This window comes from Antechinus flavipes, chromosome 2, assembly GCF_016432865.1.
Source record: "Antechinus flavipes isolate AdamAnt ecotype Samford, QLD, Australia chromosome 2, AdamAnt_v2, whole genome shotgun sequence".
Lineage (NCBI taxonomy): Eukaryota > Metazoa > Chordata > Mammalia > Dasyuromorphia > Dasyuridae > Antechinus > Antechinus flavipes.
Genome location: NC_067399.1, coordinates 296,470,806 through 296,495,923, shown reverse-complemented (window position 1 = coordinate 296,495,923; position 25,118 = coordinate 296,470,806). Strand labels below are relative to the sequence as shown.

The window sequence follows — 25,118 nt, the reverse complement described above, 5'->3', positions numbered from 1 at the left end:
GAATGAATATATACATGACATCCATTCCACTATTGATCAATATGCCCACACATTTTATTTGGGAGACATAGACAAGCCCTTCTTTGAGTAAAGGCAAGACAAAATGCAAGCCAAGTGTTCAGTTCTGGGGATAGAGGATCTCAGAGCTGAAGGATACCTCGTCTCCTACCCTAAACAGCTTGATGGAGAGCAGAAAGTGATTTATCCTTATACAGGAAATGTGCTCTTGTCTTAATGTCTCTAATAATAAACCTATCACTTTAAATTTGGAGACCATGGAAATCCACATGTATTGGATCCAACCCAGCAGCCCTTTGCCTGTGGAACTGACAGCACTGGGAGATGAAAGAACATACTTACCAGACAGGGGGTCTTTGCCAATCATCAAAACATTGGGTAAGTTCATTACAATCAGCTGCTGGAGGACTTCCTGGAAAAAAAGAGGGGGGGACAGAAAGCAAAGTTTAGAGAGATTTTATTTCATGTACAACGAAGAAGTTTGGGATGGAAGACCACCTGAAATGGGTCATGTGGGGCAAGTCCCAAATGAGAAACATTGCAAATTGTTAAGTTCAAAGAACACCGACTTCTCTAGAATGCATATAAAACACAGCTAATCTATTCTCTATCTTGACTACTGTGGTTGGGGAAATTGGATACATTCTGAACCCTTATTATGAGTACCCTTGGAAGGAGATCCTGGTACTGTCTAGCAGTCATTTCATTTAAGTACTTTTTTATTTTTCAAATATTTTATTTTTCCCATTACATGTAAAAAAATTTAATATTTGTTTTTTAAAATTTGAGTTCTAAATTCTCTCTCTTTCTACCTCTTTTCTCTCTTCTTGCGAAGAAGGCTATCAGCCATATCTCAAAGTGTGTGTTGACTAAAGTCTTTTTACTCTCTAGATGCTGGGGAAATTCTAGCAATTTAAGCGGTAGACACCTAAACTCACTATAAAGGAAAATGCAAGCATTTTTCTGTCCAGGAATAAAGGCTAAAAGAGATATAAAACATAGGTTCAGTTCATGCAGGCTTTCCATGCAAAATATTTATTGAGTCTTCAATGAGACTTTTTTTCCTCTTTTCTTATACAGGTCTCCCTAGCTTTAAGCAAATCTAATATGCTTGGAACTAACATACATACATACATATATATACATATATATGTATGTATGTATGTTAGTTCCAAGCATATATATATATATATATATATATATATATATATATATATATATATATATATATATTTCCTTTCTCTCTCTTTCATATTATAGCTTTTTATTTATAAGATATGTGCATGGGTAATTTTTTAGCATTGACCCTTGTAAAACCCTCTTTTTTGATTTTTTCCCCTCCTTCCCTCCTCCCATCCCCTCCCCTAAATGGCAGGCATATATATTAAATATGTTAAAGTATATGAACTAACATATATTTTAACATGTATAACATATATTGGATTACTTACTATCTAGGGAAGGAGGTGGGTGGAGGAAGGGGAAAATTTGGAACACAAGGCTATGCACGGATCAATTTTGAGAAATTATCCATGCATATGCTTTGAAAATAAAAAGCTTTAATAATAATTAAATTTAAAAAAAACACAAATCTAATGTAGGAACAAAATATAGAGGACTGAAAGAACTAGAACTGGATAGAGATCATCTAAACCTGTCACTTTATGTAGAAGGAAATTCAGGACCAGAAAAGTTATAGGATTATTGCCCTAAGTCACACAAATATTAAGTAAAAATTTAAACCCAAGTTCTTTGACCAAATTCAATGGCCTCTTCTCCAAATATCTTTCTATATAATTAGAGGTTTGTCCAAATAGAAGGAGAGCTACCATATAAAATAAGTTCATTCTGGGATTCTTTTTAATGTCAAACTCCACTAGTATTTAGTGAAGACTGTACTCAATAATTTTTAAAAATTACAACTTTCAAGGCAGCCTTAGTGTGTGTAGAGAAAGGTGTGTCCCATTTATAAAACTCAAATAACCACAAAATGTGCTAAGGAAGAAAAATTGTGATACAGATATTCTACATTTTCAGATAAACCAACAATCACACTGCCTGTTGATCAGTCTTAGCCTTGAAGAAAAGGAAAAAGGAGTGATGTATACAGCAACAAATGGGGGATGATGGGCTAGCCACCCTATGGAAAACCTAAAGAATTAGATAAATCTCAAATCATTCTTATACTTCTCTTTGACTTAGCAGGAAGAAAGATACTGCAGACTACCATTCAATCTGCAGTGGAAATACCCAAGTGAACTATATAATAAAGACTAACAATTTCATTTTATACATGTTATCTTATTTGATCCTCACAATTCTGCTGCAGCATAGAAGAAAAAGAAAAGTAATATTGCAGATTCTAAGGCCAGGTCCCCATCCAGTGCATGAGATGCGCCAACCAAAGTCATGAGATTGAGTAGAAAGTGTCCTGAATCAACTAATTCTGTACCTCATGACCTCAGCATTATTCCTCGTCCTTAGCTCCCCTTCTTGGGCACTCTCTAGATTATCAGTGCTTTCCTTAAAACGGTGGAGCCGAGAATAGAGCACAATCAGATGTGGTTAACCAGGGTAGAGTACAGAGAGTGCGCCTACTTATTCCTGGAAACAATGTCTCTTACATGCAAATTAAGACAACCCTGAGGTACCACTTCACATCTCTCAGATTGGCTAAGATGATAGGAAAAGGTAATGATAAAAGTTGGAGGGGATGTGGAAAAACTGGGACACTAATACATTGTTGGTGGAACTGTGAATATATCCAGCCATTCTGGAGAACAATTTGGAACTATGCTCAAAAAGTTATCAAACTGTGCATACCCTTTGATCCAGCAGTGTTTCTACTGGGCTTATGCCCCAAACAGATACTAAAGAAGGGAAAGGGACCCAAATGTGCCAAAATGTTTGTGGCAGCCCTGTTTGTAGTGGCTAGAAACTGGAAAATGAAAGAATGCTCATCAGTTGGAGAATGATTAAATAAATTGTGGTATATGAACATTATGGAATATTAGTGTTCTGTAAGAAATGACCAGCAGGATGAATACAGAAAGGCTTGGAGAGACTTACATGAACTGATGCTGAGTGAAATGAGCAGGACCAGGAGATCATTATATACTTCAACAACAATACTATATGATGATCAATTCTGATGGACGTGGCCCTCTTCAACAATGAGATTAATTCAAATTAGTTCCAACAGACTTGTAACGGAGGAAAAGAAGTCCATAGGGGCTAAATGTGGATCACAACATAGTATTTTCACCTTTTTGTTGTTGTTTGAGTGCTTTTTCTTTCTCATTTTTCCCTTTTTGATCTGAGCATGATAAATATAGAAATATGTTTAGAAGAAATGCACACGTTTAACCTATACCGAATTACTTGCTGTCTATGGGACGGGGAGGGGGAAGGGGGGAAAGAAAGGAAGAAGAATTTGAAACACAAGATTGTGCAAGGGTGAATGTTGAATACTATCTTTGCATGAGTTTTGAAAATAAAAAGCTAATATTTAAAAAAAAGAAACTATACCTCTCTTAATGCAACCCAAGATGGTATTAGATTTTTTGACCACTGTTATCATGTTGGGTTTGCTATCCACTAAACCACCAGAGATCTTTTTCTAACCATTCTAACCATTTCTAACCATTTCAGACTTATTCTTATGAACATGACTTTTTTGAACCTAAATATTTCATTATATTAGGTTCAGCCCAAATGCTTTAGTCTATTAAAATCTTTCTGGATCCTGACCTCTCATCATGCAATCTGTTAGCTATCCATCCTGGACGCCACTGGCATCTGCAAATTTGATGAGCAAGGCATCTTTACAATGGTAAAGTCATACAAAGTCATACAAAGAGTACAGCACCAAACACAAGTGGGGTACACCATTGGGCACTTCCTATCTAGGAGCTGAATTGGAGTTGAAACTGAGTCCCACTATTCAAACCATTTTTAACCCATTTGACTGCATTATGGATTACTCCATATCTCTTATGTAAAAATACTATGAGATATTTTCTCTAAAATCTAGGTAAACAATATTGACAACATCTTTCCATCCATCTGTTTAGAAAATCCTGTCCAAAAATCTGGCATTCCCTGATCTTGATGAGGTCCTGTTTTCTCTGGTCTCAGCTATTCAACAGTAAAATGAAATAAATGACCTCTAAACTTCCTTTAGCTGTTAATCAAGGATTTTATGTAAAATAATAGGAATAATAATAACTAATATTTCTACAGAAAATTAATATTCTAACATTTCTAATCTTTTTATGATTTAATATTTCTATTACATTTCAAGTTTTATAAAATAATTTACATCTTTATTATTAATAAGTGAATAAAAGCTTACACTCACTACCTGACAATGTTCTTTGGAGGAGACATCCAAGTATGCTATTTGAGGAAAAGCATTTTTCTAATTTTTGTCTTTATGACATGACATTTCATAAGTTACTTGGAACATAGTTGGTGCTTAATAAATGTCTGTTATATGAATGAAAAGGAAAACACATGGAAGCCTTAAAAATTACCAAAATATGAACTATTATTTCAATCTTTCAATTTTCTGTGATTTCACTAGTGGGAATATTCCCTCCAATATCAGAGTCATATCTCCAATTCACAATCATACCAATCCCTTCTACTGAAGAATTGTTACAGCCAAAAAAAAAAAAATGTCATCCTGCAGCCAAATCTTGGAGAAGAGACATGGATACTATCAAGACTGCATGCTAGAAAGAGTGCTGGACTTGGGGGTCAGAAATACCTGCTTTAGACATTAACTAGCTTTATGACTCTGAACAACTCCTTTTGCTGAATTCTGAGTCAGAAAGCCCAGGGTTCAAATTCTGACTCCACTACTTACTGTGATGCCTGTGACCCTACAACTAATTTCTCTGGATCTCAATTTCCTCAATTTTAGAATCATAGGGTTTGTCTAGTCCATTTCTGAGGTCCATAATTCTTTGACTTCTCTCAAATTTCAATTTCCTTGCCGGTAAAATAGGAACAATGATACTTGTACCAATTACCAAACAAGTATTGTGAGGCTTAAATAAGATAAAATGTATGTAAACATTTGGTAAAGCCTAATGTCACTATATAAAGATAAAATGATTATCATTATAGTAAACGCAAGCAAATCATTGTTAGGAAGAGAAATCTGAGATATTACTCAGGATTCCTCCACCCCTGCTCCCAGTCATATTTAGAACATTCTGAATCATTTCTTTCTTCCTTTAGGAGGCACATTTGGTATCTGAATGTATAATATTTATGCTGACCAATCTTGAAATAATAGGGACATTTAGACTTATTTGCTTAAAAACCACCAAGAGCTATTTACAAACTTCTGCTTTAAACCCAGTAGTTGATGAATTGATGCTATCCTCAGATTAACCTGCACTTTGATCAATTTTTAACGGATGAAATTCATTTCAACTTGACAATCATAAATTAAAGACCTGCTATGTTTATACTAAGAATAAAAAAAAAAACTAAAAAAAGTGACTCTTTTCAGAGTGCTTACAGTCCACTTTGGGGATATAGTATATATTAATAACTAAATAACAGATAATTTGCAAAGATTGAGGGTATCAGGAAAGGCTTCCCAAGGCTAGAATCTACCAGGTATTGAAGCCATCTCCCAATCTTCAGGGCAATCTCTTTCCCCCTTTCTTTCTTGGCTGGATGCTGATACCTCACTACCTCCAACCCCATCAGAAGGAACCTGGAGCCTCCACTTTGACAATCCTAAAAACCTAAGTACCCAAGGGGGTACTGGACCTCCAACCCACTCCCACACTTCCTCGCAGAGTGGATATGGCTGGCCCCTGGAGTCCTTCTAATTACATGGAGGACCACTAGCTTCATTATCTGTCTTGCTGCTGCATCCTCCAAACCCCGGGCGCTACCCTTTGACATACTGGGGTATCCTAAGCCCCTCACAGCCTTGCTATCTGCCCAGCAGCCACACACACCCCTCACCATCACCAGCCTGCCCAGGGGCTCTCCTCTATTTCTTGCTTTCCCCAGGAAGAATGTTAATTCCTCAAGAGTAGGTATCTCTGACAATTAACACAGTGCCCGGCCCATAGCCATACTTTGTCTTTCACTCATTTATTCATGCACTCATTCATTCAGGGAAGCTAGCAGCTAAGGAGGGCCTTCAAGGAACCTAGAGATTGGCAGCGTTTCAGAGGGAATGCATTCCAGGTATTCAATAATAGGTAAACCATCAAGAATGTCACAAAACTCATAAAAGAGACAGACCCTCTATGAACAATCAGATACTTCTGTTTTTCCTTCCTCCCTCCCTCCTCCGATGCCCCCAACTCCTAATTCAACCAAAGCAGAGGGAGGCTGAATTTCAATCAGATGGAACACTTTTCCCTCTGTGCCATCATCATGTAAACTCTTTCCAAAAAGCCATTCACCAGCTCGGACCTCTGGGAAACACTGGTGACTGATGGAGCCAGTTATAAGGCCGAGAGGAACGTGAGGAGATTTCCGACAGGCTTGGACAGCGTCTATCCAGAGTAGAGACTGCTCTTTAGAGCAGGAGCCCAGGGCCCAGGGCCCGGATGGCCAAACAGAAAACGATTGTTAGGGCAACAACTCTCCCTCTCAGCATTCTCTCGGTCTGTTTCTCTGTTTCTCTCTCTCTCTCTCTCTCTCTCTCTCTCTCTCTCTCTCTCTCTCTCTCTCTCTCTCTCTCTCTCTCTCTTCCCCTCTGTGTGTCTCTTGTCTCTCTCTCTCTGTCTGTGTCTGTGTCTCTCTGTATGTCTGTCTTTCTTTCTCTCTGTCTCTGTCTCTCTGTGTCTCTTTGTCTCTCTCTGTGTCTGTCTCTATCTCTGTCTCTCTATATGTCTCTCTGTGTGTGTCTCTCTGTCTTTCTGTTTCTGTCTCTCTCTCTCTCTATCTGTCTCTCTCCCCCTCCTTCCCTCCTCCTCTCCTCTCCCTCACTCATTCACTCACACACACAGACTTGACTCCCCCTTTTTCTCTCTCTGTTTTTCTCCCCATCCCCACCCCCTCCATTAGAAATCAGACAATCTTCCACAATCAGCCCCTTAACCAAGTCCTGGACTGCCACAGGCACTTAAAACTCAAGGCCAATTTTCTGAGTCACAATCCCAAAGCTCTCTTATACATTTTCCCGCAGGCAAAGGGCTCAACCAAAATTTGGCAGTCTCAGAAAGGTGTAACACAAGTTATGTTGTGGGGTTTCTCACCAAACAAGCTGCCCACCGGCTTTGTAACACCCTGACTTCAACATCCCCCAACCCCTTAGTGTTCCTTTAAACAAGGGGGAGGGAGGGGGAGGAGGCTGGGCAAGCAAGAGAACTGTATTTTCAAAGTCCTGAGGCAAGAATGGATAAAAAATTCCTGTTGTTTTTGTCTAACCCACAGATCCATTGTGATCTTAGCCGCAAGACCCAGAAGACTGCCAAAAGTTTGCAGGGTTCCCACTGACTCTTCTCTGCAGGGTGGGAGTGCCTAGGAGAGGAACCTAAAGGCTAGTCCTCTGGCCCCTAGCATTTTTCTTCTTGAAGGATCTAAGTTCCCTTTACAAAGGGTTACAAAGAAGAGATTCTATATAAAATGACAGAGGGGGGAAACCCTGTATTTTCTGTCTAATATTCGAAAGCACACACAATGTTTTATAGCATAATTCCCCATAGGTAATCAACCATAATTAACTGAAAGTAAAACACAAAATAGGGACCTTAGAGGGTCTTCCTGATCCGTCAGAGAAGCTTAGAAAGTGGGGGAGGAGGGAATGGAAAGTCCTTAGTAATGATAAAAGGGGAAGAGAAATGGGGGAAAAACCGATTTCATACCCACCCAGTAATTCTTTACAGAATACAGTTCCCTAAGATTCAAGAGCCTAAAATACAAAATCTGGATGAGTGCTCTAGCCCAACTAAGAGTTATAGTTTTCCTTAGGAATGGCTGATAAATTAACCCTTTTCTAAAAAGTTTCTGGTATGGAATCTTAGTGAGATTATAGATTGTGGACAATAACCTGGGAATGTGATTGGAGTACATCATCAAAAAACCACTTTCCCCCCCAAAAAAACAAAATGGATCAGTGAATTCAGTCAACCACTTTGAAAAGCAATATGGAATTGTGGGAATCAAATTACTAAAATATCCATATTTTTAATCCAAAGAGTCTATTGCTCTTTATATATATATATATATATATATATATATATATATATATATATATATATATATTCATAATATGTACATATATACATATATATAAATCTCTACACATGAATATACATATATATATGCATATGGAAGAGAAAAATCCCATACACATTATATTATGCATCATACTTCTTTCCATCCATTCACTAAAGAGCTGAAATAAGTGTTCTTTATTTGGGTAACAGCTAACCAAATTGTTGTCATATGAAAATTACTGAACTGTAAGAAATAATATTAAGGATATGGAGACCCATGGAAAGAATTATATGAACTAATACAAAGTCAAATAAGTAGAACCAGAAAAACAATATTCACAACTACAACAATGTAAACGGTAAGAATAAGGGAAAATAAAAATCTTAAATCCTAAGTAATTATAATGATCAGGATGAGTCCCAAAGAAGAGTTGAGAAAATTGTAAAGATGAACACAGTGCATGGCACACAATGAAAGCTTAGGAAAAATGTATTAATTGATTGAATATCATATATACTATGAGCCATGAATTGATGTATTAGTTTTAATAACTGCTTTTTTCTCCAGTTTCTTTTTAAATCTGTCTTACAAAGGATGGTTCTCCGAGAGAAATGAGTGCCATGTAAAACAAAAAAGCATCAACAAAAATAAAATACAATTTTTTTAAAAGCCTCATGGAAACATAGGTAGCACTGGCCAAGAAAATGTAACTATGTCGTAATCTTTCCAGAGAAGCTGTAACACTGGTCTATCACACCAGCTGCCACCAAAGAAGGGATGCATCTGTGTTTGCAAGTGATGAGGAAGAGTCAAGCAGATGAAAAAGAAACAGCATATGTTGTAAATAACCAGGAACAAAATATATAAGATTTTCCTCACTCCTTTGAAATAATAGCTAATTAGAAAATACAAGGATGCAAAAAACAAAGTACAGAAATTAAAAATGCATTTTTTAAAAGGCAAGAAGAGCGAAAATCATATATGCTCTGGATTAAAATGTCAAAAACAGGAAGGCTACAGGAAAAAGCAAAACCTTTCTTCTACTTTTTCTTATTCCTTGCTCTTGCCATAAATTACTCAATTATTTTTGAAAACATCAAGAGAAGGAGAAAAACTAAAGGAAAGGGCCACAATGGAGCCAAAAGTGTGAGAATCATGAAAATTTTTCATGCTCTGTGGGAGATAAGGGGGAACGGGAAGAATAAAAGATATAAACAGTTAATGAGTTCCAGAAGAGATCTAGTTAATGATTTTACCTGCTAAACTAACACTTGACTGAATAATAAGTTAATAGTCAAAGCATATGATGATAATCTCTTAGATGCTGTCTTGAACACAGTAAGTAAGGGGTGGGGGCATTTGGGGTGGAGTTCACTTAGGCCCTTAGAGACCAACAAACTGGCCATTAACTATCATTTATACATTGTCAGGGTCTACAGAAGTACTATTGCTTATTTCAATTTTTCTTAATATACCCAGGGAGCCACATACTTTCTTTTTCCAACACAAGTATCTCACCTCTGCTACCAAATTTCCTCATTTCCATCACCACTTTCTCATCAGTCTTTCCCTTTATTTCTACCAAAATTACCTACAATCAGAATTTGACTCAAATGAGATGACAAATAGAAAGTACTAAGAACAGTCCTTGGCACATTAGTAAGTGCATATCAATATTAGCTATCATTATCATTGTTATTTGGTATTATTATTATTACCAGAATCCACTTCTTTTTTTGGTTTTGAGTTGTTTTTGTATTTATTGGCAAGGAGAATTATCATTGGAGTGGAAACAACAGAATCAAAATATCTAATAGGAGCTTGATAATCAAAATATGTAATAAGAATAAATGTGTGTCCCTTTTGTTTACTTAATCCAGAATAGTGATTTCATTTAATGAAAAGAGCACGTAAGTAGGCTTGAGGACTTTAAGTACCTGGATCCAAAAGAACTCTGTGCCTGGGTCACAAAGTTAGATATGATTGCTGAGCCCATTGATATTTGGGGGTTTTTTGTTTGTTTTGTTTTGTTTTAATAATAATTTTTTTTATTTTCAAAACATATGCAAAGATAGTTTTCAACATTAACCTTTGCAAAATCTTGTGTTTCAAATTTTTTCTCCTTTCCTTCCCTCCACCCCCTCCCTTGGACAATCTACAGTAATCCATTATATATATGAAACATATAAATATGTCCACAATTATCAAGCTGACCAAGAAAAATCAGATAAAAGGGGGGGGGGAATGAGAAAGAAAACAAAAAGCAAGCAAACAATAAAAAAGGTGAAAATACTATGCTTTGATTCACATTCAGTCCCCATGGTCCCCTTTCTGGATACAGATGGCTCTCTTCATCACTGAACAATTGGACTGGTTTGAATTATCTAATTGTTGAAGAGAGTCATGTCCATCAGAATTGATCATCATATAATCTTCTTGTTGCCATGTAAAATGATCTGGTTCTGTTCATTTCACTCAGTATCAGTTCATGGAAGTCTCTCCAGGTCTCTCTGAGATCCTCTTGTTGATCATTTCTTACAGAACAATAATAATCCATAACATTCATATACCACAGTTTATTCAGCCATTCTCCAATTGATGGGCATCCATTCAATTTCTAGTTTCTAGCCACTACAAACAGGGCTGCCACAAACATTTTGCACATGTGGGTCTCTTTCCTTTCTTTATGATCTCTTCAGGATACAGACTCGGTAGTGACACTGTTGGTCAAAAGGTACGTACAGTTTGATAGCCCTTTGAGCTTAGTTCCAAATTGCTTTCCAAAATAGTAGGTTCAGCAGGACCCACTTCTTCCATGAAATCTACATAGACTATCCTCCATCAGATCAGATGAATCATCAATGAATCAATCCACTAATCAACTGCCATTAATTCGATTTCTGCTACGTGCCAGAAACAATCCCTGCCCTTAAGAATGATAGCTATACAGCAAGATTGTGTGATGATCAACTATGATAAACTTAGCTCTTCTTAGCAGTGCAATGATCCAGGATAATTCCAACAGACCTGGGATGGAAAACGCCATCCAAATCCAGAGAGAGAATTATGGAAAATGAAAGTGGGTCAAAGCATAGCAGTAGTTTCACTTTTTGTTTTGTTTTGTTTGCTTTTTTTCTCGTGGTTTTTCCCTTTTGGTCTGGTTTTTCTTGTGCAACATGACAATTATGGAAATATGTGTAGGAGGATTGTACATGTTTTAACTATTGTATTGCTTGCTGTCTTGGGGAGGGAGGAGGTAAGGAAGGGAAGGTCAAAGAAATCTGGACTACAAAGTCTTACAGAAATGAATGCTGATATGCCCAAAGAGCTATCAAACTGTGCATTCCTTTTGGCCCAGCAGTGTCCCTACTGGGTCTGTATTGCAAAAAGATCCTAAAAAATGAGAAAAGGACCCACATGTGCAAAAATGTTTGTAGCAGTTTTTTTTGTGGTGTCAAGGAACTGGAAACTAGTGGATGCCCATCAGTTGGGGAATGGCTGAATAAGTTACAGTTTATGAATGTTATGAAATATTATTATTCTATAAGAAATGATCAGGAGGATGATTTTAGAGAGGCCTGGAAAGACTTACATGAACTGATGCTAAGTGAAGTGAGAGAATCAGAAGATCATTGTATACAGCAACAACAAGATAACATGATGGTCAACTCTGATGGACATGGCTTTTTCAACAATGAGATGATTCAGGCCAATTCCAAGAGCCTTGTGATGGAAAGAGCTATCTGCATCCAGAGAGAGGTCTATGGAGACTGAATATGGATCATAACATAGGATTTTCACCTTTTTTATTGCTGCTGTTGTTCGCTTGCTTTTTTCTTTCTTGTTTTTTTTTTCCCTTTTGATCTGCTTTTTCTTGTGCATCATGATAAATATGGAAATATGTTTACAAGAGTTATGTATTTGGAAAAATAAAAGACTATTGATAAAGTGATAATTGTAGTTGATACTGACAGACTTATATTTCTCTTTCATTTGTATTAGGTACATGTTATATTCATCTGTCCTGTCTCCTCTGCTGGAAGAAAAACTGTAAAGAGAGAACCATATTTCAAGACATTCTCTTTAAGACAAGGTCTGAATATGCTACTACTAGGGCTCTATAATCAACAACTACTTGACTGCTGAAGTTAACTGAACAGAGCCAAAAGAGCATGGGAGAAAAAATAATTTTATTTAAATTTCTTAATAAAGTTTAAATTCTTAATACAGAAATCAAGTTTATTTATTTGGTAAATAAGCATCTACTATAGTCAGAAAACTAAAATGATAAAGAACTGCAAGGTTTCGCACATAATATGTACTTTATAATTTTTTTTCATTCCTTCATGTAAAACGTACTGATCTGCATTTGTAGGAGGAGCTTTCTCTAGCCGTTCTTATTGTCTATCCAGTCCAATCCCTTCATTTTAGAGATGAGAAAACTCATCTCTATTTAACGAGAGGTTTAAATAATATAGACAAATTAACACAGATAATTGGGAGTGTAGGGGTATGGAGTGAAACTAGGTGTGCTGATTCCACATCTTAAAAAACACTCTCCAATTTATATATTTTCTCTTTATGAGGATCCAGGTAGAATATCTGTATGAGAATATTTCAAAGTTCTCTGAGGTCAGAGGAAGGAGAAATTACTTCCAGCTAGTGACATCACACTTCTTTAAAAAAAAGTGCATTCTGGGTCTTGAATTAGGTCTTGAAAACTGGATACAATTATCAACACAGGGAGGCTACTTTGGGCACAGGACGCATTAATGGGTCAATCATTAATGAATATCCAAAGACTTGGAGAAGTCTTAATGGAGTGTCCCAGAGAGCTATACTTAGCTCCATATTGTCCAACCTTCTTATCAATAACCTGAATGAAAGTATAGAAGGCAAGTGGCCAATCTACAAAGCTGGGAAGACTTGATAACAAATGAGAAGATCAAATAAAGTTGTAAAAAGGTCTGCACAGGTGAGCATGATGATAGGATAGATTGAAGATTTAAAGTCTTATACTTGGGGTTTAAAAAAAAACTTCAGAAATAAAGAATGGTAAGTTATGGCTAATAAGAATTTCTGTGAAAAAAGATATGGAAGTTTTAAATGAATTGCATGAACAATGAGTCAACTATGGGTCAAAGCAGCCAAAAATCAAAGCAGCATTGAGGGATATGATATCCAGAATGAGGGAAATACTAGAACGATCAGATCTGGAGTACAGTGTTGTTTGTGGAATAACAAATTTAAAAAATGATTTAGAGGAATTAACTAAACTCTATCCAAGAGCATGAGTCATAAAAGTCATAGATTGTCCTCATATCTAAAAGATACTCCTTACTCAATCCCTTCCCAGAATCTCTAACATCCTTCAAAGGTCAGCCTTATGGACATAGCAAAAGTTTATTTTTGGTTTTGTATTTCCAACATTTACTATAGTCCTTTGCATACAAGATGCTTTTAAATGTTTTTTCAACAAGGTTTTGCAAAGGTGAATGTTGAAAACTACCTTTGCCTGTATTTGGAAAAATAAAAAACCACTTTAGATAAATAGATAGATGAATGAATGAATAAACAAACAAACAAATAAATAAATAAATGTCTGTTCAAATTATTCAGGTGAAAGAACTGTAGATGTTTAGCAGAGAAAAGACCAGGGAGGTGGGAGACAGTTGGAGAGCCGTCTTTAAGGTAAGAGGGATCACATTTGTTCTGTTGAACTCCAAAGACCAGAATTGAGATCAAAAGGTAAAAGGTGAAGAGTGACAGACACAGTGTTTAATGACATCAAGTCAAATTAGAGCTATACAGAAGCGAATAGAGCAGATAGATCTGCCAGTCAGATTGTAGGAAGGAATCTTGGTCAAGAATCATTTAAGTTAAAGGAAGTTCCTTTTAGCTCTAAAAATTCTTGGAAAAGCACCAAGTTTTAAAAAGTCTGAAGATAAGAATGCAAAAGATATGTTTGAGAATACACTTAGAGATTGTTTTGGTTGGAATATGGGGAATATAGGGAGGGGGAAGTAAAATGAGAGATGCATATTTCTTTAGGATTTTGGCTCACTGACCCAGACATGTAAATCTCAATTTTAGTTAAATCAAAGTTAAACAAAACAAAAAGGGAAAATCTAAAGAAATTTCAGGGTTGAGTTAACAAAAATGAATGAGAAAATATACAAACACAAATCACAGATTCACAAAAATTCTCATCTATTTCTCTGAAACAAAACATTTCCAGGTCTCCCCTTAAAATCACCCCTTCTACCCCAAAGCTACATATGATCCCTCCCTTGTTTGTTTTCCTAACACTGCATACAACTTTTCTTATATGCCTTTCATACTCTCTACTAGGAAAAGAACATTTGAGACATACCTATAAATAGCATAATGTCTGGAAAATATTAAGCACAATACATAAATGTTTGCTGATTGATTGTAAGCTCCCCAGAAGAAGAGATGCTGCTTATCAATGTTCTTTAAAATCACACTGCCCAAAACAGAGCTGTGTTTGCCACCAACAAATATATGTTTAATAATCCTACAATACAACTTCTACTAAGTAGATACGGATCTGATCTGAAAGGCAAAAAAAGGGTAATATGGATGATCAACTCTGATAATTAATTAGTTAATTAATTAAGAGTTTGTGAGCTGTTTGCTTGGCCTTAAAGGCTAAGTGTGATAAGTGATAAGTGTGTTCAGGTTTATGGCTAAGGCAAATGATGGCCACTGCAGAGTTATTTTACAATAACTTTTCTTATTAAAAAAAAAAAGGTTTTCTGCAAAAATTACTACATAGGTGTGAGTTGTAATCAGTAATAACAAATTCTTGGTCGTTTTTTGGGTGGGTTTTTTTTTTTGGTTTGTTTTGGCAAGGCAATTGGGGTTGCCCAGGGTCACACAGTGTTAAGTGTCTGAGATTTGAATTCAGATCCTCCTAACTTCAGGGCTGGGGCTCTGTCCACTGAGCCACCTAGATGCTCTTAAGCCCTTGGTCTTAATAAAAATCACCTGCATTTGACCAGATTAACAAAAATAATAGCATAAAAATCTTGAACGGAGACCCCAACACTTCTCACCAAAATACCAAATATCAATTTACAAAAATATGGAATGCATGAAAGGCAAGAAAGGAAACAGGTCTCAGAATTAAGAAGATCTGGATTCAAATCAGTAGAAAGGCATTTAGTAATTGTTTCTTAAGTTCCAGGCATCATACCAATGGCTGAGAATATAAATTCAAGCAGAAAGAATGACAGGCTGCTATCAAGAAAGAAGAAACAAAAGCATCTTGTTCAGGGCCTGATAAATACAAAGTCTAGAATGCAACCTGGAGAGGAAATAGTTACAGGACACGTACGCAAAAATATTTATAGGGGTGATTTTTTTCTGTTGTGGCAAAAGATTGGAAATCAAGAATAACTGTGTTACTCAGTAATTACCTGTGTAACTCTGGGAATCCTTCAATAAGAATTTATTGAATAAATGAAAAAGCATTTATTAAGTGTTTACGATGTACTATGTGCTTGGAAATTCTAGGTCTGCAAATATTAAAAAAAAATATGAGATTGTCCCTGCTCTCCCGGAGCTCACACTCTAATAGAAGGACAAAACATATAAAGCAAAATTCAGCTACAGGGCAGATAGCAAGACCCAGAATTTCTAAGGGTACAAAAGCAGAACAGATGGCAAAAGCCCAGCAGTACTTAGGTTAGGTTGCCTACTGTGTGCAGAGCATTGTTAAGAGTTGTTAATACAAACACAATGAATAAAACAATCTCTACTTTCAAATCATTTATATTCTAAAGGAAAAGTCACTTAGCTTTTCACTGCCCCAGTTAACTCTCTAAAAGGATAATGTTCTGTACTGATAGGAGAAATTTTCCTATCCACAGTTCATTACACCAATGAAATCACAGATGTATGGTGGGTTTTTTGTTGTTGTTGTGTTTTAAAGAATGACATAATAGGGTTTTTCAAGGAGAGAGGATAATAGTTTCAATTCCTAACTGCATGGGTTTATTACATACATTCTATTTCATGCAGAGAAATTGTATTTTGAGGTCCTTGTCTCCTAGACAACCTAGCACACTCATCAGCGACATGACCCAACTATTGATTAAGAATTTTAGTTTCCTCTGCAATGATTCACTGTTTGTATACAGCTCTTCAGAAAATTAATTGAAGTCCAATTTTTCTTTTTAAAGCAAAATGCATCTCCCCAAATAGAAATAAACGAAATGCCATTCAGCACACACTACTTCATCTTTCTGAATAATTGATCCTGACAGTTATACAGTGAAGTCTCACTGGGAATAGAAAATACAAAGGCAGAAAAACTGTATTGCTCGCTCTCTCCTGAAATGTGTGCATATAGATACAGATACAGTTAAATAGATGCATATATATGTATGTGTGAATATGTGTGTATATATATATATATATATTCTTTCTCTCTGAAGTTCCTTTCTATTTAGGGAAAAATAAACCTATTACAAACATAATAATAATTTTGTTGCAATTAATCAGCAAGAGCAATTTCAGACTAAGAATCCACACTGAAAATAAAAATATATAGTAATAAAAGCCTTAAGTTTTATATTATGCACCTCTGATAACATTAGTCCTTTGTGCTACCTCTGGATACCTCTTAATCATTGGCCATAAATACTGATTTAAAAGAAAAGTGCAGCCTGGGATGTTCAGTGCCCTCTCAATTTTTGGTGAAACTCTTCCTCCCCCTCTTCCCTGCATCACGCCTTAACTCAATCCCCCCACCCCCACCCCACCCCTGAGATTCCCTTTGATGTGTTTGCTTTTTCAAAGAACAATTCTAGGATTTGATTTGAAAGACTAAAGAAACACATATTATACTTGGAAGATATTTGATACACATTCAGAAGCAACTTATTAGCTATGTAACCTTGGGCAAGTCAATTAATTTCTCTTAGGTTCAATTCCTTATCTATAAAATGAAGAAGCTAGATTAGATAAGGGCTTCTTAAACTTTTTCTACTTGGAACCCCTTTTTGCCTGAGAAATTTTTACATATTTAAAATGTATAAAAATTGATACAAAAGCCAAACATATGCTGATAATAAATGATAATTTTGCACCCCCACAGTGTAATGAGACTTCATATGGAGTCATGAATCACAGTGTAAGAAGCTAGAAATGATATCTGAGGTCTTTTCCAGTTCTAAAATACAGTGATTGTTGGGTCACCTGAAGACCTATGTCAAAAAGGATTTTATTGTTAGCTAATGCATATTGTAATTAATTTCTTGGAATCAAGAGACAGAGTCAGAAAGGTAAGAAGTAGGATGCTAGTATAATGCGATTTAAGGCACTGGATTAAGAGTTACTTGCAGAAAGGGAAAAGGGCTCACCTGTATAAAAATGTTTGTAGCAGCTCTTTTTGTGGTGGCAAGGAATTAGAAAATGAGTGGATGCCCATCAATGGGAAAATGGCTAGAAAAGTTGTGGTATATAAATGTAATGGAATATTATTGTTTTATAAGAAAAGATGAGCAGGTAGATTTCAGAAAAGCTTGGAAAGACATATGAATTGATGCTGGTGAAGTGAGCAAAACCAGGAGAACAATACACAGCAAGATTATCTGATGATCAATTATGACAGATTTAGCTCTTCTCAGCAATACAGTGGTCCAAGACAATTTCCATAGACTTGGGATGGAAAATGCTATCTGTATCCAGAGAGAGAACTTGGGAGACTGAATGCAGATTGAAAAATACTATTTTCACCTTTTTTGTTTGTTTTTTTCTTTCTCATGGCTTCCCCTTTTGTTCTGATTTTTACTTCACAATATGACTAATGTGGAAATATGTTTAAAATGAATGTATATGTATAACCTATATTAGATTTCTTGCTATCTTGGGGAGGGGGAAAGTAACAGAAGGAGAGAAAAAAACATGGAACACAAAGTCTTACAAAAATGAACATTGAACACTATCTTTACATGTATTTTTTTTAATGCCATGAAATTTTTTTTAAAGGAAAAAGAAAAAAAAATGAAACGAACAGGCTGATTTCAGAAAAACTTAGAAAAAGTTACATGAACTGATGCTGAATGAAGTGAGAAGAACCTGGAGAACACTGTACATAGTAACAGCAATTATGTGATGATAAACTATGAGCTCTTCTCAGCAATACATTGATTTAAGACAATTCCAATAGACTTGGGATGGAAAATGCCATTGACATCTGGAGAAAGAATTGTATATTAGACTGTATTTAGATCAAAGCACACTATTTTCATTTTTTGTTGCTTTTTCTTTCTTATAGCTTTTCCCTTTTGTTCTCATTTTTCTTTCACAACATATTTAATATGGTGCTATGTTTAAAATGATGGTACATATATAACCTTTATCAGATTGCTGCCTTGGGGAAGGGAGAAGAAAGAGGAGAAAAATTTGGAACTCAAAATCTTATTGAAATGAATGTTAAAAACTCTCTTTGTATGTAATCGGACAAGAAATAAAATACTATTAAATGAAAAAAAAATTATTTGCAGAGCTAAGTTCTAGCCACAGCACTGCCATTCCACTGGCTGTTTGTATGAATCTTGGCTATGTCTCAAAGTTCCTTCTCTCCTGAACTCCCTTTGGGAAAATGAACTAATAGAAAATCCCCAAGGTTCCTACCAGCTTTTAAATTCTCTAAGTCTATGAGTCAGATATTAGCCTCTGTTCTCTGGATCTTATAGCCAAGAGCATATCTACTTACTAACTTTACTACTGAGTGGAAATAAAAAACCTGCTGATTAATGCTCCAAATCTCCTTTCAGAGCTTAGGCCAAAAGCACCATGTGTTTATAATCCCACATGGACAAATGCTTTCCATTATTTTTTTTCTTGCTTTTTTAAACTCATTCTCAAACTAGTCCTGAAGAGCTTCACTAATAGCGAAATGAGTAGGTAATGAAGTGTGCTCTGTTAAAGGGCTGTCTCTGAAAGCTACCCTTAGATTCGATCCATCTGTTTCTCATCATTTCAATTAATCTGAGGTGGTCTCTAGGGCCCCTAACAGTTCTAAACACACGCACACAGAACAATCTAGTTGGCTTGATAAAGTTGTCTGGCATCTTCAAATTAATTCACTGAGATTTAGGATCTGTGAGTCAACTGTGTCCAAGTTAAACAACATCCAGTTCTATAGTAAGTTCCCAATGAGGCATTATGCAGTAAGTACCATGCACACTCTCCCTGCCAAATACTTAATAATCTGATAATCAGAGCAACCATCCTAATGACTCTGCTTAGAGAGACAGGACAAGTCTATTTGAGACAGACAGGAAGAAATGCCTTTCTTCTGATTTGACCATGGAGAAGAAGTCAGAAATAAATACCTAAAAAAATTTTAAAACTGCCACACAAGTACACAAAGCTGGAAGGGCACAGGAATAGGGTATCCTGTGGAATAAATTGTTAACACTTACATATCAAATCTCCAGCTGCACTTGATAACCATGGTTAAGTACCAATTTTGAGTCAATGGTATCATTCTGTCTGCAGGCTTTGAGAGAGGGAGAAGGGACCAGGGAGAATAAATAGGCTGCACTTTTAAGAATTGGAACTCACTGGGACTTTAGATAATTGATGTCATGCTGCTAATGAGTGGAGAAGCTTTCTTCCTAAGCATGAGATGGTGTCCTCATCGTGGGGATGTTAAAGAAGAGGGATTGAGCAGAAAGATAGATCACAAAATTCTGACATAGAAAAAAGCTTGGAGGTCATTGGAGAAAATGCTTACCTCCAAAGTATTGGAGGCTAAATAACCCTATCATTTTATAAATGAGGAAATAGAGATCCAAGGAGAGGAAATGTCTTGGCCAAAATCACAAAAGGAATAAGTAATAAAACCAGAATTAAAACTAAGGCCTCCTAGTTCTAGCTCTTTTCTATATTGGGATGCTGGCAGGCTGGCACATCATCAGCCCGAAAGTAGCTATAAAATGAGTCAGAAAAAAAAAGGAAAAAAATGCTCACGTGCCTTTATTAGCAATACATGAAAACTACATTGCTCAAATGCTGCTGGCCAGCCACAGGAACCTTTGAATCTTGACTATAATGCATACCACTTGGTGTATCACAAAATGAATACCCTCATTCCAAGGAGAAAGGAATTTATTAGCATTAAAAATAGTCATATCCATAAAAAGTCCCATGAAAAAGTATTCCTATTTATACCCCTGTGTGCTGCACATGAGGTTAGGGGGGATGGGGTATACACATCTACCTTCCTTACCCTATGAGTCCCATTACTGCAGTAGCAAAACCAAGAACTTTCTCTTTTTTTCTTAAAGCTTTTTGTTTTCAAAATATATGGACATGTAATTTTTCAACATTGACCCTTGCAAAATCTTGTGTTCCAATTCCCTCCCCCCTTTCTCCTATCCCTTTCCCCTAAATGGCAAGTAATCCAATATGTTAAACATGGTAAAAAAAATTAAATCCAATATATGCATACATTTTTATACAATTATCTTGCTGCACAAGAAAAATCAAATCAAAAAAGGAAAAAATGAGAAAGAAATCAAAATGCAAGCAAACAACAACAAAAAGAGTGAAAATGCTATGTTGTGAAACATATTCAGTTCCCACAGTTCTCTCTCTGGATGCAGATGGCTCTCTTCATCACAAGAGAATTGGAACTGGCCTCAATCATCTCATTGTTGAAAAGAACCCCATCCATCACAATTGATCTTCCTATAATCTTGTTGTTGTCATATACAATGATCTGTTGTCATATACAATGGTTCTTCTCATTTTGCTTAGCATCAGTTCCTGTAAATCTCTCCAGGCCTCTCTGAAATCATCCTGCTGATCATTTGTTACAGAACAACAATATTCCATAACATTCATATACCATAATTTATTCAGCCATTCTCCAAAAGATGAGCATACACTCCGTTTACAGTTTCTTGCCACACAAAAAAGGGCTGCCACAAACATTTTTGCACATGTGGGTCCCTTTCCCTCCTTTAAGATCTCTTTGGGATATAATAGGCAGAACTTTCAAGAAATATTGACCTAATTGATTTAGCCCTTGGAATGATTTCCACATCTATACTCACTGTGTTTGATGGTGAAATCAGATTTTCTCTCAGTTTCCTCAATTACAAAATTGAAGAATAGTATTTACCTCACCAGATTGTTAGGAGGATCAAGTAACATATTTATAACAGAATGCTCAGCACTAGCGGCAGGTAGAAGGCATAGGGGTACAGCACCAGTCCTGAAGTCAGGAGGTACCTGAGAGTCTCAATCACTTAGCTAGCTGTCCCATATAGTCTCTTTAATAAATATGAATCTCCACATCAAAGAGAACCTTCTGTGAGCAAATGATACTTAGGAAATGATTTGCTAAGTATGTACAAACTATATATATTTACATATGTTCTTTTTTTTAAAAAAAATTAAAAATTAGCTGCAGGCACAAAAACTGGACTTCTCTGAAAATCACAGCATTGTAAAATGTTACTAAAACTGCAGATCTTTTGACCTAGCAATATTGCTCCTGGGTCTATTCCCCAAAGTGATCAGAGGAAAGGTTAGAAGCCCATGTGAACAAAAATACATATAGTGGCTCTCTTTATGGGAGCAAAGAAATGGAAACAGAAGTGCTCAAAAATTGGAAATGTCTGAATAAATAAAGATATACAGATGTAATGGTATATTATCGTCATATAAGAAATGATGAAAGAAATGGCTGAACAAGTTGTGGTGTATGATCATGACTAATACTATTGTGCTGTAAGAAATGATGAACTCAATGATCTTAGAAAAACATGGATGGACTTGCATGAAATAATGGAGAGGGAAATGAGCAGAACCAAGAGAGCACTGTATACAATAACAATAACACTGTTTTAAGAACAAATTTGGAAAACTAAATCATTTTGACAGTTATAAATACCCACACATAAAGACAATACCTGAATCCAAAGAAAGAAATGATCAATAGAAATCTATAAAGAATGATTTTGAAAACACTATCTGCATCCAGAGAAAAAAAATGATCAATAGAAGTCTGTAAACAATGGTTTTACAGATAGATGGAAGGGAAAAAATTCACAAAATAATTTATGAATATATGAATATATTTATATGTCACATATAAATATATTACATATATTTGATATATAATTATAAGGAGTTGTAAGTTGTATATATAGTAGAATTGCAGTTTCATGTACAATCATCTTTTAAAAATTCTAATATGTTATGGGAATGCTTGTTTTATTTCACAAATTAAAAATAAAACAATTTTTAAAAAAAAGAAAATTATGAGATGATTTCAGAGAAACATGAAAAGACCTGTATGAATTGATGCAGAGTAAAGTGAACAGAACCAGGAAAATAATTTAGATAATAACAATACTATACAGACAAACCCTTTGAACTCTGAAAATTACCAAAATTGCAGAGGACTAATAATAAACCATGTAACTTATCTGATGACTTCTTACATTTCTAGTATATGAATACTTTTCTCTGCATACTCCTCAATCTCATGACAAGGCCATTCTGGCATTTTCACTGACTGTACCCTCGAGCCAAGAATTTCTCCCCCTTCTCAATGCCTCCTCTTGTATTCCTTGGCTCCATGCAAGTCTCAATTATAGTCCCACCTTCTGTAAAAAGCCTTTCCCAACCCTCCTTAATCTTAGTAACTTCCCTCTACAACTACAGTAATAAACTACTGTCTACATATTTTGTTTGTACAAGCATCTCTACCTGATTTTACTGGGAGCTTCTTTAGCACGAAAACTTTTTTTTTTTTTTTTTTGCTTTTCACAGAATCCCCAGCACTTAATACAGCGCTTAATATAATTGTATTATACAAATGTATAATATAATACAATTATAGACATATAATAGGCTATTAAGTGGCTTGATTAATCTATGCCTCTATCCAAATCAGTGATAATGTTGTTAAACAAAGTATGAAGAAGCACAAATCTCAGAATTACTCTATTAGAATTTTTTTTCATCTCAAGGGACTAACTTTTAAAAAAACTCCATAACATCCCCAACAAGTTAGCAATCTGTACTCAATAAGCAATCTTTTGGTTAGTTATCCATAAATATTTAAGTATCATTTATATTTTATTTAATTGTTTACTTTAATCCTATATATATATATTTAGGCTATAAGGATACAGCATCTACCCTCAAATCTAATATTTTTATTATACATATATATACATATACAAATATAGTTTGTATATATTTTAAAAAATTATATTCTGTTGGAACAAACAGCAGGTGCTAAGTAAATATAAACTATAAATAAAATTATTAGGGAATGGGAGAGGAATCAGGAAAGGTCTCATGTAAGAGGTAACACTGAGCTTTGAAGGACATCTAGGGATTCTAAAAGGCAGAGGTGAGCATTCCAGGCATGGGGGGACAGTCACCTGTCAAAGGCATGGATTGAGAGATGGATTATCATATAGGAGAAACAGCAAGAAGACTAAGTTTGGCTGGAGCCAGATTTCAAAAGATGTCAAAATGTCGAACAGAAGAGTTTGTTTAGTCCCTAGAAGCAACACAGAACTACTGGAGCATTCTGAGCAAGAAAGCACAGCCCAGACATCTATGCGTCAGAAATATTTTGGCAACTGTCCGGACTGGGGTGAGCTAAGATTGGAGCCAGAGAGAGCCATTAGTTGACTAATAAAAGTTGACTAGAAAAATAGGTGAGAGGTGATGAGTTCCTAAAATAGGGAAATAGCCTTGAAGGAAAAAAAACAACAGATTTTAAAGCTGCTTTTTTGGCTGAAAGCGCCATGGCGAATTTGATCTTCCCAATAAGGGAGGCTAAGTATAATCAGGGAGGACTCCAACTCAGGTTGTCTTGCAGGTAAGTAGGGTCCTACGGGGAGTTAGAAAGGCAGAAATATAGGGGTACATAATGAGTTCTCTTTTGGACATCCAATTGGAAACATCTAATAAGCAGCTAGACATTTTGATAGGAAATCAGTCAACAAGCTTTTATGAAGTGACTTTAATGTGTCAGGCACTGTGCTAAGCAATTTTTACATAAAATCCAATGGGCGAGGTAACATGCAAACAACATATACATAGAATAAATTAGGAAATAATCAACAGAGGGAGAGCATTAGGATTAAGAGAGGGGAATCTTTCTTTTCTTTCTACTGTGCCAGTGTCTGCAGAAAGAAATTACTTAATAAATACAGTTGCTTAACTGGGTGATGCAGAAGAAAAGTTCATCTTGGCAACTTCCTTAACTTCTGTCTGCCTTCGTTTTCTCAACAATGTTACAAAGATATCAACAGCATCTACCTTGCAGTGTTGTTGTGCAGAACAAATGAAATAATATAATTAGTGAAAAAAATACAAATGAAGATGGCATAGCTGTGCCAGACTTAAAATTATATTATAAAGCATGGTCATCAAAACCATTTGGTACTGGCTAAGAAATAGAGGAATCGATCAGTGAAATAGGTTAGGTTCACAGGACAAAATAGTCAAATGAAATAATATTTGTAAAGTACTTAGCCCAGAGCCTGGCACACAGTAGGTGTTATATCCCTCCCCTCTAGAATGTCTGGCACAGAGTAGGTGCTATATAAATGTTTATTCTCTACTCCCTAAAGAGCCTGGCACACAGAGGGCACTATAAATAATGCTTATTCCCTTTCTCTTGTCTTCTCTCTCCATTCTCTGCCACATGGAGCTTGCAGGGCTAGACTGAACAGCAGCCTGAGGGATTTAAGATCAGATATAACTCTCAAGACAAGAGCTGTCAAGATAATAGAATGGGCAATGAAGGGGTGATTGAAGAACCTTTCTGAGTATCTTTTTAAAAAGAACAGCAATATAAATTCTTATTCCCCTCAGATGGTGTA

General features: G+C 35.8%; 1 protein-coding gene across 1 annotated transcript in view; it reads right to left on the bottom strand.

Annotated features, from left to right (window-relative positions):
* CCDC88C (coiled-coil domain containing 88C) overlaps positions 1-25,118 on the bottom strand; it is a 223,535-nt gene that overhangs the window by 125,024 nt on the left and 73,393 nt on the right. The window contains exon 4 of the mRNA XM_051977393.1: positions 361-430. Within this exon, the coding sequence (XP_051833353.1) occupies positions 361-430 (70 nt within the window). The remainder of the gene's footprint in view (positions 1-360; positions 431-25,118) is intronic.